The sequence below is a fragment of the Bos indicus genome, chromosome 11 (genome assembly GCF_029378745.1).
Source record: "Bos indicus isolate NIAB-ARS_2022 breed Sahiwal x Tharparkar chromosome 11, NIAB-ARS_B.indTharparkar_mat_pri_1.0, whole genome shotgun sequence".
Classification (NCBI taxonomy): Eukaryota; Metazoa; Chordata; class Mammalia; order Artiodactyla; family Bovidae; genus Bos; species Bos indicus.
Window position 1 is genome coordinate 1,185,696 of NC_091770.1, and position 19,105 is coordinate 1,204,800.

General features: G+C 43.9%; 1 protein-coding gene across 6 annotated transcripts in view; it reads right to left on the reverse strand.

The window, feature by feature from the left end:
• ACOXL (acyl-CoA oxidase like) overlaps positions 1 to 19,105 on the reverse strand; it is a 341,825-nt gene that overhangs the window by 17,447 nt on the left and 305,273 nt on the right. For 4 of the 6 annotated variants that reach the window (XM_070798172.1, XM_070798174.1, XM_070798171.1 and 1 more), the window contains one exon: positions 13,208 to 13,309. In XM_070798172.1, the coding sequence (XP_070654273.1) occupies positions 13,208 to 13,309 (102 nt within the window). Of the gene's footprint in view, positions 1 to 9,125; positions 12,750 to 13,207; positions 13,310 to 19,105 lie in introns of those variants that run through there. The other 2 variants (XM_070798170.1, XM_070798169.1) reach the window with 2 other exon arrangements.

Consider the following 19,105-nt stretch of genomic DNA (forward strand, 5'->3'; position numbering starts at 1 on the left):
CTCTGTGGATTCTCTTCTCGCACAGGCCTTCCTGCTTCTCTGGCCCACACCTTAAGCCACCAAACACAGTTCAATCCCTTCAAAGAGCAACAGTGCTCAGACGCTCAGTTGTGTCTGACTCTTTGCGACCCCATGAACTGTAGCCCGCCAGGCTCCTCCGTCCATGGGATTCTCCAGGCAAGAATATTGGAATGGGTTGCCATTTCCTTCTCCAGGGGATCTGCCCAACCCAAGGACTGGACATCTGGCATCTTCTGCATTGGCCGGTGGATTCTTTTCCACTAGCACCGCCTGGGAGGCTCCAGGAGCACATGCTGTGAAGCAACTAAGCCTCTGCACCACAACTGATGAGCCTGTGCTCTAGAGCCACGGCCCAGGAGCTGCAACTTCTGAGCCGAGGGGCCACAACCAATGCAGCTGGCGCACCCGAGAGCCTGTGCTCTGTAATAAGAGAAGCCGCTGCAACGCAGATCCGCACACTGCGATGAAGAGTGGTCCCAGCTCCCTGCAACAACAGAAAGCCCACACCAGCCCAGTGGAAAATAAATTAGAAGAGTTCACTCCCTCTATAGACAAACATTCTCTAAGGAGTCAGGGTGGTAGGCCTGTAACAGCTAATTTGCCACCTGGGCCCCAAATGCCAGGTTGGTGATCAACATAAAGAGAGACATACGTGAAGCCTTTACATGGAGCGTAATTGCACTGTGTGCTGTGCTTCTAGCTCTGTCAACTTACCTAGGAAAGGGGAGCACTGCTCCTGTTTCTAATGACCACTGGCCAGGTCCTCTAGGCGGGACCAGACCTTAGCTTTTCAGTCCCCAGAACATACATTCTCATGGTTGCTGTAGCCAAATTTCATTAGCATGGAATGAAATCCTGTGGTTCCATTAAACACTCATGACTTCAGCTTAACATTTTCCCTAAATCAATGTAAATCATATTTATGCTGATTACTTCTTCATCTGATAAAAATATTCAGCATTGTCTGAAATGTTAGAATCTTAAACCGCCTTCCTTACCAAACAACAACAAAAGTGTCTTTGTTTAGCCCAACTAGAGAGTTTATTTAGATGAGAGACAAATTTACCTTCATAGTGTTCTTCCAGTTGCGATGTTTCTCGACCAGAGTACACAATTCCATTATTTTCTAAGTGCTATTGACAAAGCCCATTTCAGAGAAGGAGTGGGACTCTGCTGATGTGACGACCTCCTTACCTCTAAAATGTTAACATCAAGTGAGTTTGGCAGAGTATTTATAAATATGATTATTACTGTGTGTTCTTAGAAATAAAAAGCAATTTCTTTATAACTCTGGTATTTTCTACAACCAAGTCTGCTTAATCATCATTACCTAAATCAAGAACGCTGAGACAGAGGTATCAACTTTAACCACTTAATAAGAACTTCTGACATTTATTCACACTGCTACTGATTCATAAGAGGAAAAGTTTAAAAAGAAGACAAGTGCATATAGCCTTCCCTTTAGAATACAGGAAACCATATAAAAGTATTGGCAATGGAATTAAAGTAACCACAAGGCCGCCCTTGGTAGCATTTTCTACAAAGACATTTACATGAAACGAGAAAGAATATTAAATTAGGTGGTTAAAATAAAACTTCACTATTAGCTTCACACGTTTCCATACATGAGATTATGGCATTTAAATCAGCTGACAGTTCAGCCTTGTAAGTACAGACACAAAGAAATGTGAACATACCCAAGAAAGGATAATTTTCATTCAAACTAATTTTGTTTTTTCAAGAAGCGGAAGCTCCACAAACTGCCGGAACTAAATATACAGCAAGAGTCCAAAGTTATTATGCAGAAATTCTGTGTCCGTGAGTCCTGGAATTTTGGATCTCATCAACCAAATGATTTCAGAAGCAATTTGGGAGGACTTCTAGTTAAGACGTAAAAAGATTCAAGAGAACTTAGCTCTCATGGTAACAACCATAAGTTGAACCCAACATTTAATCAAAGATTTCTGAGACGCTGTTCAACATCCTTCCAACTCAACTGCTGATAAGATCAAAAGACAGTATGGGAATGTGGTGGGGCTTGGGCTAGGCACAGTGACCTTAAAGCAACTTCTGCTCAACTTGACTCTAGGTGGAATCCTAGGGCTCAGTCTCCCACCCTAACCACTAGACAAAGGAAAGGAAATACACAGGAGAACATAAAATCTATTATACGTCATGTCTGGAATATGATGAAAAGGTATAAGATCTGCAAAGAAGCTGGAAAATACAACCCTAAATAGAATTATCAGTACCGTCTTTCTATATCCCATATACATGCATTAATATACGATATTTGTTTTTCTCTTTCTGACTGATTTCACTCTGTAAAATAGGTTCCATCTCATTATAAATGACTCAAATGTGTTCTTTTTTTATGGCTGAGTAATATTTGCAGGGCTGCAATGGAGACGCAGACATGGAGAACAGACTGTGGACACAGTGGGGGAAGCAGAGGGGGGGACGAGTGGAGAGAGTAGCCCTGAAACATATACATTATCATATGCAAAAGAGAAAGGCAGTGGGAATTTGCTCTATGAGTAGGGAGCTCAAACCCAGTGCTCTGTAACAACCTAGAGGGGTGGGACGGAGCGGGAGGTGGGAGGGAAGCTCAAGAGGGAGGGGACATATATGTATACCTATGACTGATTCATCCTGATGTATGGCAGAAAGCGACACAGTATTGTAAAGCAATTATCCTCCAGCTAAAATAAACAAATTAAGATGTATATAAAATTTTATATATATATATAAAACCCCAAATCCAGAGAAAGCACAATTGGTAAAAGCAGACCAGTTATTAGAATTAGCAAATTGTTTTGTAAACAGTTATCATACGTACTTGGGCTTCTCAGATGGCACTAGCAGTATAGAACCTACTCACCTGCCAATGCAGGAAACGTAAGAAGCGTGGATTTGATCCCTGGGTCGGTAAGATCCCCTGGAGTATGAAATGACAACCCACTCCAGTATCCTTGCCTGGGAAATCCCTGGACAGAGCAGCCTGGTGGGCTACAGTCCATGGAGTCACAAAAGAGTTGGACATGACTGAGCAAGTAAACACCACCAACCAGTTCCTACTGGATTATCACAAAACAAACACACTCATGTAGCCGTACCTAGATTAAGGAAGAGAAAACTATACTCCAAGAGGCCCTGCCTAAAGTCACCCCGACTCGAGCTGCCTGTGGTTTCTCACACTGTCTCAGCAGCAGCCAGTGTGGTGAGCAGAATTAATACCTGGCAGTCTGAGGCATTAATCTGTGATGTGAATGACCAGCTGTCCAGGGAAGGAGGAGCCTGAGGGATTTCAGTGTTCTGTAGACCGACGGGTGCTAACAAGTGAGTCCTGTCCCGTCTCTGTCCATCAAAATGGGGACATCCCTATTAGCTGGCTTTGTGTGGTTTACTGAGTACCAAGGGCTTTGACTTATCCAGAGGAAGGAAGAAGTAGAACAAGACCCAGCAGTATCTAGTCTCTAAAATTAAAGGAAAAGGGCAATTTCCCATCAAACAAAGAAAAATTACACGTTATTTTTCTAGAAGTATTGATTTCTAGCTAGACTATTAATTTCCACCAAAGTGGATACACTGGGCATTTCTATTTCCAGGTCAGTAATTCATTTAAATTTTGTTATTATGAAATCATAATAAAACCCACCTTGTCCTTAACTGTGACTCGGGTCTGCCCCATCTGCTTGACTCCATTGAATTCTACCTTCTGGAAGGTCTTTTTAAAATGTAACACAGCTACTCTTAGGAACAGAGCTCACCAATAGGAAACTCTCACTGTGCATGCAGGAGTGAGGGGATGACCTCAAAGACTCATGGAGAAGGACACTCCAATTAGCCAGTACTTCAGGCATCTCTCCAAGGAGCCCAGGATAATGCAACTGCCAGAAAAACTCAGAGGCTGGAGCTCAGCAAAACAAGTTACTCTCTCCTGTGGTTATAACAAGTCATCCTTCAGTGAGTGAAACAGAATGAGCACGGCTCACCCAGATATACAAAGCAGTACTGTGAGGCATAGCACGAGGGTCAACCAGATGGCTGCCACGCAGAACCCAGGTTGCAGAGGTGGTGACCTTAGGGTCTGTTTTACTGGTCAAACTGAAGAAATACATCCCACTTGTATTTTCTTAACCTCTGTTGAATGGTCTGCATTGATAGATTCGACAGTGTATTTTATGCCGCTGAAGAGGTAAAGGGAGGGGAAAGGAAAAGAGTTTTCTCCTTGTCTTAGTGCGCTCTGTTAAGACTGATATGTTTTTTATCTGTTTAGTTTGAGAGTTTTGGGCTCTCTGGAAATAGAGGCTAGACCAGGATACATCAATATTTTGAAACTTGTCATCTCCTGGAGGTGAATCAGTGGTCTTACAGTGGTAAAAGGGAAGTTAAAGCCAGTTCTGGGGGTATTTTCAAACCAAATTAGATTTTTTAATTGATGCAACTGCATTCCCTGTAAAACCACTCCATTGTGATATCATTTCAGTGACACCCTGGCTTCTTGACCAAGGATCCACCATCAGGAGCCGTCCCTCCCCACTCTGATGGAATGGGTATTTGTGGCTTCTCTTCATACCAGCTTCTCCACTCAGCCTGGAGGACACAGCCAAGTGTTCTCAAAACCTCATCACTGACTTGTAGCCAAGTCAGATAGACCTTACTAGGTGGGTGGAATGGGGATGGGGGAACCAGAGATCTTTTCCCAAGTCCCTTACAAAAAAAAAAAAAAAAACAAAACAGAGAGAGAGAGTCTGTAGGTGGTAGGTGAAGCCAAGGGACAGAGAAAGTCTTCCTCCCTTTCCCAATCCAATGAATGTTTGCAATACCCTTTGCCTAAAATCTTAGTTCATGTTGCATTTGGTTCCAATATGTGAACATCTGTTAAGCTGCCTTGATCCAGGTGTTTGGAGATACAGAAATAGAAGGATAGGAAATCTGCACAGCCATTTAAAAAAGAAACAGTTAATGCAGCATGGAAGACAGCCAACACTGTTCATAGGAAAAGAAGGGCACATGCACCATTTCTAAGCCTCAGGGGTATGAGCACAGGGTACCTGTTCTTGAAGTAAAAATTTTGGGAGAAGGGTTCAGTTCAGTTCAGTCACTCAGTTGTGTCCAACTCTTTGCAACCCCATAAATTGCAGCACGCCAGGCCTCCCTGTCCATCACCAACCCCCGGAGTTCTCTCAGACTCACATCCATCGAGTCAGTGATGCCATCCAGACACCTCATCCTCTCTTGTCCCCTTCTCCTCCTGCTCCCAGTCCCTCCCAGCATCAGAGTCTTTTCCAATGAGTCAACTCTTCACATGAGGTGGCCAAAGTACTGGAGTTTCAGCTTTAGCATCATTCCTTCCAAAGAAATCCCAGGGCTGATCTCCTTCAGAATGGACTGGTTGGATCTCCTTGCAGTCCAAGGGACTCTTAAGAGTCTTCTCCAACACCACAGTTCAAAAGCATCAATTCTTCGGCGCTCAGCCTTCTTCACAGTCCAACTCTCACATCCATACATGACAACAGGAAAAACCATAGCCTTGACTAGATGGACCTTTGTTGGCAAAGTAATGTCTCTGCTTTTGAATATGCTATCTATGTTGGTCATAACTTTTCTTCCAAGGAGTAAGCGTCGTTTAATTTCATGGCTGCAGTCACCATCTGGAAGGGTTAATATCCCAATACTATCTTTCCATCTTGGAATTCTCCTCCAAAGTTTTCTTCCTGTTTTGTTTCTTTCACTCCAAGTCTTTATGGCACAGGGCAATGACTGCATTTATATCTTGCACATAGTTTGAAATAGTAAATAAGAATCATCCACCCTCTAAATTTGAAGGAGCCAAGTGTCGTCCTAGTTTGGGGTTTGGTATCTGCCACTCTGCACATTCTTACTCCAAACCCATTTCCTAAGAATAAATTGATGTGTTAGTGGCTTCATGAACTCAGAGCTACTTCATCAACTCAGAGCTACTTGAATCTGTCAGTCAACACGCTTGAATGTTTTTCCTCCTTAATGATTCAACTGGGAAGCCCAGTAAAGAACTGGCCTACCAATGCAGGAGCCTGGGGATATGTGGGTTTGATTCCTGGGTTGGGAAGATCCCATGGCAATCTTCCCAACCCACTCCAATATTCTTGCCTGGGACAATGCCATGGATAGAGAAGCCTGGCAGGCTATAGTCCAGGGGTCACAAAGAGTTGGACGTGACTGAAGTGACTGAACACGTGTGCATGCAACTATTTGATCAACTAAACTGAGCCTAAGACCCAAATCTTAATGGTTGTTTTAGCCTTCAGCAGATACAGCAGAAGAGCCAAGATCACTTTCCATCAACAGGCTCCCCCTGCCTCCCTTGCTGTGGTTGAGTCTCCCAGCAGTTCTCATTCCAGGAGGAAAAGAAAGATTCCTTTTACTGGGGTAGACTAAGGCTGTTAAGTGCTGGGTCCACCCCTGTGTCACTTGCTGTTGAGGGTATAAAACATGACTTGGGCTGGTGCTGGTGAATCTGGGTTTCACCCTAACACACCAAAATGCAAACGATCAGTCTAGAGGCATGAGAGAAGGACTCAGGTGGGAAGAGGGGCCACTCACACACTGCTCTAACAGAAACAGGGCACTTAGGAAGCAAATGGTTGGGCAGGACTCAAGCCGGCCATCAAGGCAACATCTGGGTGGGCAGGACTCAAGCCGGCCGTCAAGGCAACATCTGGGTAAAGGCGTAACAGCTGTGGGTACCATGTGAGCAAATGTTGTGGAGATGTCATGACTGCTTGGCTGTGGTCATGATTAGTATTTATTTTCTCTCTTCCTGAATGAGTTTTGGGTTTTTAACTGGGCTCCCCTTACAGGCAGCCTCCTGTGCCCTCTGGGAGGTGGAGAGGAGTGCCCCTCCTCGTTGCTGTGCTCAGTTACACAGCCCCCCCTCACTTCCCTGAAGGCCCCTTAAAACCCCCATTCTCGCACGGTTCCATGATCTGGGCTCAGGGCAGGAAGCAGAACCTGATTCAACATTTTTTCTAAGTATTATTTTCACTATGTTGAATAGGGTCTTTTTTGATCTGCAAGCCACAGCTGGGCTGTGGTTCTCTCGACCCACATAGACTGAAAAGCTTCCTCCCACGAGGATTTCCGAGTGAGAGCTGACCACACGTCCATGTACATGCTTCTCTGAACATCAGCAAGAGCCACTGTTTCCAAACCGGTGGGCTTGGACAGAGCAAGACTGCTGTGCCTGAGAGTTTAGGGAGCAAACACTCCAAAGAGAAAAACGAACCAGCTCGAAAACTTAGTTTCCTTTAAGGGCTGGTGTAAAATAAGGTGGAGGGCTCAAAGCCAAATATTCCTTTCCATTAAAATACATCATTTTACAGAGTGAAGGAAGTCAGAAGAGAAAAATAAATATTGCATATTAATGCATATATATGGAATCACTGCAGATGGTGACTGTAGCCAATGAATTAAGATGCTTACTCCTTGGAAGAAAAGTTATGACCAACCTAGATAGCATATTGAAAAGCAGAAACATTACTTTGCCAACAAATGTCTGTCTAGTCAAGGCTATGGTTTTTCCTGTGGTTATATATGGATGTGAGAGTTGGACTGTGAAGAAAGCTGAGCGCCAAAGAATCGATGCTTTTGAACTGTGGTGTTGGAGAAGACTCTTAAGAGTCCCTTGGACTGCAAGGAGATCCAACCAGTCCATTCTGAAGGAGATCAGCCCTGGGATTTCTTTGGAAGGAATGATGCTTAAGCTGAAACTCCAGTACTTTGGCCACCTCATGTGAAGAGTTGACTCATTGGAAAAGACTCTGATGCTGGGAGGGTTGGGGGCAGGAGGAGAAGGGGACAAGAGAGGATGAGATGGCTGGATGGCATCACTGACTCGATGGCCGTGAGTCCAAGTGAACTCCGGGAGTTGGTGATGGACAGGGAGGCCTGGCGTGCTGTGATTCATGGGGTCGCAAAGAGTCGGACACGACTGAGGGACTGAACTAAACTGATGGAATCTAGAAAGATGGTACTGATGAGCCTTTTTGCGGGGCAGCAATGCTCAGTGGTAAAGAAACTGCCTGCCAAGCAGGAGACCCGGGTTCGATCCCTGGGTCAGGAAGATCCCCTGAAGAAGTATATGGAAATCCACTCCAGGATTCTTGCCTGGGAAATCCCATGGACAGAGGAACCTGGCCGGCTGCAATCCACAGGGTTGCCAAGAGTCGGAACGACTTAGCAACTAAACAACAGTGGAGACGCAGACATAAAAAACAGACTTGTGGACACACGGGGAAAGGGGGGACGAGTGGAGAGAGCAGGGCGAGAACACACGCTGCCGCATGCAAAACGGACAGCCAGGGGGAGCTTGCTCAAAGAGCGCAGACTGGGGCTCTGCGACCACCCAGAGGGGCGGGACCCGGCGGGTGGCGGGAGGCAGGTTCAGGCGGGAGGGGACATATGTGTGCCTGTGGCTGAGTCATGTTGCTGTATGGCAGAAACCAACACAATACTGTAAAACAATGATCTTTCAATTAAAAACGCTTTTAAAATTAAAAAATTAATAATAAAAAAGAAGACACAGACACCTGTATTCAGGAAAACATACACACAAAACTCCGTCATTTTATAAAGCTGAAGTTTTTGCTTCGTTTCATCTGTTTTTAAGCAACATGAAGTTGGTTTTAGTGGAGATACACGATTGGTAACTTATTTTGAAAGATTTTCCCTCCTGAAAATGAGAGTCAGCTGATAGTTCCTCCTCAATGCTGATAATTATCTAAAGCAAAATTAGTACAAACATCAAGGTTAATGAAAACCGAAATGGGAGAAGGCCCAGACACTAAGTTTTCCAAGAACAAAGCACACGATTGTTCTAGACACACAAGTACTTAATGGCAAGTACAGAGCTCTTTTCTTGAGGGCCTTGTTATGATGGAGCCCTGGGGGCACCGTCACTAGACTGCCTTTGAGCCAAGGTCCCTCAGTGAGGGACAAAGGTGGAACCGCCCCATTCGACAGTTCAGGCCTGGGGACGCTAGAACAGCAGGAAACCCGAGTCTAGAAGCCTCGCCCTCCCCTCTCCCCACCCCAGTCACAAACCAGCCTCAGCTTCCCCATCCCTACAGGGGATTAGCCGTCATTCACACGAAAGCGTGTGAATAGGGGATCACACTGGCTCCTGAAAGTGGACCAGCTCTGCTAACACTGACGCTCCAGACAAAAGAAAGCAGGAACTTATCACAGCCAGGAAAGGCTCGGGAGATTGGCTTGGTTTTTTTTTTTTTTTGAAATAAATAATTTTTATTGGAGTACAGTGCTCCTGCTCAGTCACTTCAGTCGTGTCCAGCTCTTTGCAACCCCATGGACTGTAGCCCAGGTGGCGCCAGGGGTAAAGAATCTGCCTGCCAATGGAGGAGACACAAGAGACACAGGTTCAATCCCTGGGTCAGGAAGCTCCCCTGGAGAAGGAAATGGCAACCCACTCCAGTATCCTTGCCTGGGAAATTCCATGGACTGAGAAGCCTGATGGGATATAGTCCGTGGGGTCCCAAAAGAGTCAGGCAGGACTTAGCGACTAAACAACAAGAATTATCTAACTCAGACTTGATTCAGATTTATCAGTTTTTCTATGAACGTCCTTTTCCTGTCCTAGGACGCCATCCAGGTGCCACACTGCACTCAGTCACCACAGCTCCTTCCTCGTCTGGCTGCGGATGCTTTCTCAGTCCCTCCTGGTTTTTCACTAACTGGCAGTTTGAAGAGTACCAGTCTGGTACTGTGTGGACCATCCCTCACTTTGGTTTTGTGTGACATGTTTTTTCATGATTGGACTGGGGCTGTGGGTTCTGGGAAGAGAGAAGTGCTCTTCTCATCACATCGTACCAGAGGTCCACATCACTAACCTGTCTTATTACTGATGATATTAACCCTAATCATGTGGTTAACGTGGGATCTATGGATTTCTCCACTGTAAAGAAACTCTTTTCCATCTCCAAACTTGATTCTTTAAAATAGAAGGAGGTTTCTAAGTCCAACTCATTATCAAGGGAAGGAAAATGAAGCTCCTGAAGGGGCCATTATCATCTGGAATTCTTTACGGAAGACTTAGGGCTCCCCTGGTGGCTCAGAAGGTAAAGAGTCCGCCTGCAATGCAGGAGACCAAGGTTTGATCCCTGGGTCGGGAAGATCCCCTGGAGAAGGGAATGGAGACCCACTCCAGTTCTTGCCTGGAGAATCCCATGGACAGAGGAGCCTGGTGGGCTACAGCCCATGAGGTCACAAAGGGTCAGACATGACTGAGTGACTAACACTTTCACTTTATCTCTTTTATCCCATTTATATTACTTGTTTAACTGTTTGCTTACATGATTACTGGCTTGTGTTTAGTTACTTTATACTTTGGGTTATAATCCAAAACTACACTATCTATTTTCTTGCTCTAAGTGTTCCAGCTTTGGCCCCTGGGAGCTCTTTCAGTAGGCTCTTTCCCATATTCCTTGGACATACCCCCACGTTTTTCTATTGCTTGAGACTTCAGTTAAACTGGATTTCAGTTAATCTGTCCTAAGTACTCCCATTTTTATGATTTTGTTCACTTCACCAACCCCAGGCATCACTATGAATAAAGCTAGTGGAGGTGATGGAATTCCAGCTGAGCTATTTCAAATCCTAAAAGATGATGCTATTAAAGTGCTTTACTCAATATGCCAGCAAATTTGGAAAACTCAGCAGTGGCCATAGGACTGGAAAAGCTCAGTTTTTCATTTCAATCCCAAAGAAAGGCAATGCCAAAGAATGTTTAAACTACTGCACAATTGCACTCAGCTCACACGCTAGCAAAGTAACGCTCAAAATTCTCCAAGCTAGGCTTCAACAGTACCTGAACTTCCAGACGTTCAAGCTGGATTTAGAAAAGGCAGAGGAACCAGAGATTAAATTGCCAATATCCATTGGATCATAGAAAAAGCAAGAGAATTCCAGAAAAACATCTACTTCTGCTTCATTGACTATCCTTTGACTGTGGATCACAAAAAAATTGTGGGAAATTCTTCAAGAGATGGGAATACCAGACCACCTTACCTGGCTCCTGAGAAATCTGTGCACAGGTCAAGAAGCAACAGTTAGAACTGGACATGGAACAATGGACTGGTTCCAAATTGGGAAAGGAGAATGTCAAGGCTGCTTACTAAATGTCACCTTGCTTATTCAACTTATATGCAGAGTACATCATGTGAAATGCCAGGTTGGATGAAGCCCAAGCTGGAATCAAGATTGCTGAGAGAAATATCAATAACCTCAGATATGCAGATGACACCAGCCTTATGGCAGAAAGTGAAGAGGACCTAAAGAGCCTCTAGATGAAAGTGAAAGAGGAGAGTGAAAAAGCTGGCTTAAAACTCAACGTTCCAAAAATGAAGATCATGGCATCTGGGCCCATCCCTTCATGGCAAATAGATGGGAAAACAATGGAAACAGTGACAGACTTTATTTTCTTTGTCTCCAAATCACTACAGATGGTGATTGCAGCCATGAAATTAAAAGACACTTACTTCTTGGAAGAAAAGCTATGACAAACCTAGATAGCATATGAAAAAGCAGAGACATTACTTTGCCGACAAGGTCCATCTAGTCAAAGCTTTGGTTTTTCCAGTAGTCATGTATGGATGTGAGAGTTGGACCATAAAGAAGGTTGAGAACTGAAGAACTAATGCTTTTGAACTGTGGTGTTGGAGAAGACTCTTGAGAGTCCCTTGGACTGCAAGGAGATCAAACCAGTCCATCCTAAAGGAAATCAGTCCTGAATATTCATTGGAAGGACTGACGTTGAAGCTGAAGCTCCATACTTTGGCCACTTGATGCAAAGAGCTGACTCATTGGAAACGACCCTGATGCTGGGAAAGATTGAAGGCGGGAGGAGAAGGTGACAACAGAGGATGAGATGGTCGGATGGCACCACCGACTCAATGGACTTGAGTCTGAGCAATCCCCGAGAGTTGGTGGTGGACAGGGAAGCCTGGCGTGCTGCAGTCCATGGGGTTGCAGAGTCGGACATGCCTGAGCAACTTAAGCAACGACAACAACCCCATCTGAGGTTCACTTGCATTTCTTCCTCATTTGAATTCCTCCACTGTGAATTTTCCCTTCTTCAAGGTTGAGCAAAGAACACCATTAATTCCTGGTGTTAGTCTCTCAGTCTTGTCTGGCTCCTCTGTCCATGGAATTTTCCAGGCAAGAATACTGGAGTGGGTTACCATTCCCTTCTCCAGGGGATCTTCCCAACCCCAGGGATCAAACCCGGGTCTTCTGTATTGCAGGCAGATTCTTTATACTGTGTGAGCCACCAGGAAAGCCCATTAACTCCTAAGTGTCCACTGAACTCTAAAATTATTCTTGTGGTCAAGTTCATTAAAGAGCTCCATTTTCTTGTGTTACTTGTGTTAATAAAGGCAGTTTTGTGTCCCGAGCTATAATAGGTTCCCTTGAATACAGAGACTGACAATATACTTGTGTGCATTTTTCAGCATCTAACAGGGCGCCTGGAAGAAAGGGGAAATCCAGAAAATGCTTCTGGATGGTTATGCTCGTCTGATGGTCCTTTTCTAGAGCGGCATCTTGGTGATGATTCGCTGGATCCATCTTCATTTCCAGGTGCTCTGCGGCTGTCGTACTGAATTCCAATTGCAACCACCGACAAAATACCACCAGGCCTTTTTTCCAAATATACAGAATGACTTAATAGGCTTTGGTAAGCAGTAAGAAAATGAAAATTATTTCATACCTCTTTTTAATCTTTTTGCAACACTTTTGATTCCCTCCTATCCATTACACATTAGAAATTCACCCAACGGTGGGAGGGAGGCTCAAGAAAGAGGAAATATGTGTACACTTACAGCTGATTCATGTTGTTCAGCAGATTCATGTTGTTCAGCAGAAAGGAATACAACATTGTAAAGCGATTATCCTCCAATTAAAAAATTTTTTAAAAAGACAAAACTGTGAATCACTTCCTTGTCACTTAAACTCTGAAGTGTAATATGATCACGGTAGGCAATGAAAACACATATGTGAAATCCCAGAGGCATAAAAACTCACGAGTAGAAACCACCACCAACAGATTGGCAGGAGTGTTTTCTAAAAAAGCAAAGAGCTGACAACTGAGATATGAAGGGCTTCTTCTGCACCCTGGGGGCATTCTTACCTGACGCCTAATCCTCATGCTGGTCATGGGAGTCAAATATTTATGTTCCAGATACCAGGCTCGCTCCTGGAACACAAGCTTGGTTCCATATAGCAGACAAAACTAAGGGTTGTGGGGAGAGGAAAGAAATGGAAGAACATGTTAGAAATTGCAGAATCTAAGGAAGTGAATGAGAAATAACATAATACACTTCCTAAAATCATAAAAGCTAATACATACTTAACGTAAGATGGTCACATTTAAAATTTTTTTATTTTCTATGGGATATAATTGATTAACATTGATGTGTTAGTTACAGATATATAGCAAAGTGATTCAGTTATGCCTGTATAAATATCCATTCTTTTTCAAACTCTTTTCCTATTTATGCTCTTACAGAATACTGAGTCGAGTTCCCTGTACTATACAGTAGGTCCTTGTTGGTTATCTGTTTTAAAGATAGCAGTGTGTACCTGTCCATCCCAAACTCCCCCTCTGTCCCTCCCACCCAATGCTTTCTCCCTAGGAACCATAAATTCATTCTCTAAGTCTGAAAATGGTCACATTCTGGACATGCAGTTTATGTTTTATGTTTTGAAACCACTCTATGGAGATATTTAAAGCATAGATAAAACTATAAAAAAAAATAATGTAACCAACTCCCATGTCTCCATCCTCCCAGTTCAACAAATATAAATTCACAGCCAGTCTTGCTTCATCTGTAATCTCTAGTTCTTTCCTATCCCAGATTATTTAGAAGCAAGCGTTAGCCACTCAGTTGTGTCCAACTCTGATCCCATGAACTGTAGCCTCTCTCCGTGGAATTCTCCAGGCACGGATACTGGAGTGGGTAGCCATTCCCTTCTCTAGGTTTAGAAGCAAGGTCCACTCATAACATATTTTAAAAGATAAATGTAATATATTTGTTTGCTTTTTTCTTGATCCATGAAAGAATACTCTAAACACACATTCTGAATAATATCATCTTGATATTTTCCATTGAACATGCTGTTTGATTCGACCTTCATAAAAATAGCATTCTTCATTTGCATTTTATTTCAATATGTTTCTTCTATCATGTTTCTGAAACCTTCACACAGACCTCCTTCATGATATCAGTGGCATCCAGCAATAATAGATGAGTTTTACTGTATCAGCAAGTAATTATTTTATTTTATTTTACTTGGCCACACCATGCAGCATGTGGGATCTTCCCCAACTAGGGATCAAACCTGTGCCCCCTGTACTGGGTGCACAGAGTCAACCAATGGACCACACAGAAGTTCCAGCAAGTAACTTGTGAATTAACTATTCTTTTAACTTTTCACATTTAATAATTCCAAAATTATACAAAAGTAGAGTGGGGGCAGGAGGAGAAGGGGACGACAGAGGATGAGATGGCTGGATGGCATCACTGACTCAATGGACATGGGTTTGGGGAGACTCCGGGAGTTGGTGATGGACGGGGAGGCCTGGCGTGCTGCAGTTCATGGGGTCGCAAAGAGTCAGACACGACTGAGCGACTGAACTGAACTGAACTGAACTGAGAGACAATAGTATAAAGTACCTCCATGTTCGTGTCATCCAGCTCTAATAGCGATCCACTCATGGCCAGTCTTGTTTTATCTCTACCCACATCTGTTTCTCACTTTCTGTATTACTGTGAAGTTCAGCTGTTACTAGCTCTAGGTTGTGAGGGAAGAGAGAAGGGAGGGACTACTGGATCCTGGAAGAGAGAACTCTGTATTCAGGAACACTTTCAGAGGAGCCGTGACCTTCATCAAGGAACACAGAAACCCCAAGGTGATCTCACAAGAAGGCAGGCAAGGGGCAGGGATATTCCACCTTATTCTTCTCCCTGTCTCTGATCTCTAAGTGGGGCTTCCTGTTCTCCGAACCTAACTGGATCCAAAGGGCAAGAATTCCTCTGATGTTAGTTCAGTTCAGTCACTCAGTCGTATCCGACTCTTTGGGACCCCATGGACTGCAGCACGCCAGGCTTCCCTGTCCACCACCAACTCTCGGAGATTGCTCAGACTCAAGTCCATTGAGTCGGTGATGCCATCCAACCATCTCATCCTCTGTTGTCACCTTCTCCTCCCGCCTTCAATCTTTCCCAGCATCAGGGTCGTTTCCAATGAGTCAGCTCTTTGCATCAAGTGGCCAAAGTATGGAGCTTCAGCTTCAACATCAGTCCTTCCAATGAATATTCAGGATTGATTTCCTTTAGGATGGACTGATTTGATCTCCTTGCTGTCCAGGGGACTCTCAAGAGTCTTCTCCAACACCACAGTTCAAAAGCATTAGTTCTTCAGTTCTCAACCTTCTTTATGGTCCAGCTCTCACATCCATACATGACTACTGGAAAAACCATAGGTTTGACTAGATGGACCTTTGTTGGTAAAGTAATGTCTCTGCTTTTGAATATGCTGTCTAGGTTTGTCATAGCTTTCCTTCCAAGAAGTAAGTGTCTTTTAACTTCATGGCTTCAATCACCATCTGTAGTCATTTGGAGACAAAGAAAATAAAGTCTGTCACTGTTTCCATTGTTTTCCCATCTATTTGCCATGAAAGGATGGGCCCAGATGCCGTGATCTTCATTTTTTGAATGTTGAGTTTTAAGCCAGCTTTTTCACTCTCCTCTTTCACTTTCATCTAGAGGCTCTTTAGGTCCTCTTTGCTTTCTGCCATAAGGTTGGTGTCATCTGCATATCTGAGGTTATTGATATTTCTCTCAGCAATCTTGATTCCAGCTTGGGCTTCATCCAACCTGGCATTTCGCATGATGTACTCTGCATATAAGTTGAACAAGCAAGGTGACAATATACAGCCTTGACATTCTCCTTTCCCAATTTGGAACCAGTCCATTGTTCCATGTCCAGTTCTAACTGTTGCTTCTTGACCTGTGCACAGATTTCTCAGGAGCCAGGTAAGGTGGTCTGGTATTCCCATCTCTTGAAGAATTTCCCACAATTTTTTTGTGATCCACAGTCAAAGGATAGTCAATGAAGCAGAAGTAGATGTTTTTCTGGAATTTTCTTGCTTTTCTATGATCCAATGGATATTGGCAATTTAATCTCGGGTTCTTCTGCCTTTTCTAAATGCAGCTTGAACATCTGGAAGTTCTCAGTTCAGGTACTGTTGAAGCCTAGCTTGGAGAATTTTGAGCGTTACTTTGCTAGCATGTGAGCTGAGTGCAATTGTGCGGTAGTTTAAACATTCTTTGGCGTTGCCTTTCTTTGGGATTGGAATGAAAATTGAGCTTTTCCAGTCCTATGGCCACTGCTGAGTTTTCCAAATTTGCTGGGTTATTGAGTAAAGCACTTTAATAGCATCATCTTTTAGGATTTGAAATAGCTCAACTGGAATTCCATCACCTCCACTAGCTTTGTTCATAGTGATGTTTCTTAAGGCCCGCTTGACTTTGCACTCCAGGATTCCTGGCTCCAGGTGTGATACAAGTCATGTAGATCAATTTTCTCGGCCCAGAGTAGGGTTGAGAAGGGTGGAGAATAAGAGATGGAGAGGCAGATGGAGGATGTCTGGCATGTGTTCCATCCCTAATGACCCCCACAGGTGGTCATCCAGCCTTAGTCCAGTTCTATCTCAAGTTCAAGATCACTTGGAGCCCCTCACAGACCCCAACTTCTGGCACTATTCTCAGACCTCTTCCTAGACTGCCACCTTTAAAAAAAAAGTCATTGATGTATAGTTGATTTACAAAGTTGTGTTACTTTTTGCAGCATAGAAAAGTGATTCAGTTTTACATGAAATGAACTGATCTAATGAATTGTGTTAATCACTTAGTTATGTCCAACTCTTTGTGACCCCATGGACTGTAGCCTGCGAGCCTCCTCTATGGGATTCTCCAGGACAAGAACACTGGAGTGGGTTGCCATTCCCTTCTCCATGGGATCTTTCCAACCCAGAGTTTGAACCCATGTCTCCTACATTGGTAGATGGATTCTTTACCACGGAGCTGCCAGGGAAGCCCCATATATACGTACATATATATTCTCTTTCATATTCTTTTCCATTTTGGTTTATCACAGGGTATTGAATGCAGTTCCCTGCGCTACAGAGTTGGACCTTGTTGTTTATCCATTCCATATATAATAGCGTTAAGCTAGTAATATGAAACTCCTAAATCTTTCCTCCCCCACTCTCCTCCTCCTTGGCAATGACAACTTTGTTTTCTATGTGTGTGAGTCCATTTCTGTTGTGTAGATAACTTCATTTGTATCATATTTAGCTTCCACAAATAAGTGATATCTATAGTATGTTTTTCTTTTTCTGACTTACTTCACTTAGTATAATAATCTCTAGATCCATCCATGATGCAGCAAATGGCATTATTTCATTCTTTTTTACAACTGAGTAATGTTCCATTGTATATATATGTACCACATCTTCTTTATCCACTTACCTACCAGACTGCCATCTTTAACCAGGGTCACATCATGCTCCATGACTATTCGGCCCTGTAGCTGCTCTGCCCTTCTGTCCTGAATTGTCCTCCCAATGATAGTTCGTGGCTCTGGTGTATCTGATGCTCAGAGCCACTTCTCTGGCTTTGAATTTCTGCTTTTCTCCTTGAACACAGTTCAGACTCTTCTTTGGCTAGCCTCTTTGCTTGTCTGGGGAAACAGGCATCCTTATTCTTGGTTGCCAGCAGAACACCACCTCCAAACACCATCAGCCCAGCCTTAGACCCTTAAAGAGAACCTGAGCGTGTTTCCTTTTATGTTCCAGAGATGGGAGCTCAGTGCCACAGAGGCATCCAGTTCTTCTATCTACTCTTGGAAGAACCATTGCCTATCGAGCCATTTGTTTATGTGGAACCTGAATTTATGGAGTGCTGACTCTGTCAGAAAGGGGTCTTGTCCTGCTCATTTCTGTATGCCTAGGGACTGGAAAAGGAGCTGGTTAGACACTAAGAGACTGGCTGACATCCAATTTCGTATACTTCCTGGCTATTAATCCTATAACTTTTGCTGCCTAGGGAGTAGAGCATGAACATTTGAAAGTATCCAGACAACAGCTCTTAACAAGTGTAAAGATGAGTTTCACATCCCTACTTAGTCTTTCTCCAGATGATCAGCCTTCACAGACTGCCATTTTTCTCACCTTGCAGCTTCCAGCTCTTGTGCCACCTTGAACCTGGTAGCTCCTTTTAAATGTGTAATTCTCCCCTCCAAGGCATCTCACGGGATGAGCACAGGGCCCGGGTGTTTTCTCATCACTAGTGTCGGGCCACCATTGCTGTCCTGCTCTGGACTCTACACTTTTACAAGCAAGGTAAACGGAATTTGCTTTTATGACAGCCACATAATGGTTTTTTGAAGAAATGACTGAAAGAATATGATGCAAATTTGATTTACATTGAATGCTTGCTCAGTTGACACTCCTACCACGTCTTTTTCTCCACGAACTGTTTCAACCAACTCATACATACATATACACATCCCACCTACCTCTGCTGCTGCTGCTGCCAAGTCACTTCAGTCGTGTCCGACTCTGTGTGACTCCATAGATGGCAGCCCACCAGGCTCCCCCGTCCCTGGGATTCTCCAGGCAAGAACACTGGAGTGGGTTGCCATTTCCTTCTCCAATGCATGGAAGTGAAAAGGGAAAGTGAAGTCGTTCAGTCATGTCCGACTCTGTGCGACCCCATGGACTGCAGCCTACCAGGCTCCTCCATCCATGGGATTTTCCAGGCACGAGTACTGGAGTGGGGTGCCATTGCCACCTACCTCAAGTCCCCCAAATCTCTAAGAATATCGATTCAGTCACCTCACATGTTTGTAGCATTTTACAAATTGTTAAGTCCCACCTATGTCTTTATATGTTAGAACCCAACTGATGGGTCTAAAACTTTTCATTTGAATATTTGAGAATCTCTTTAATAGACTATCATTT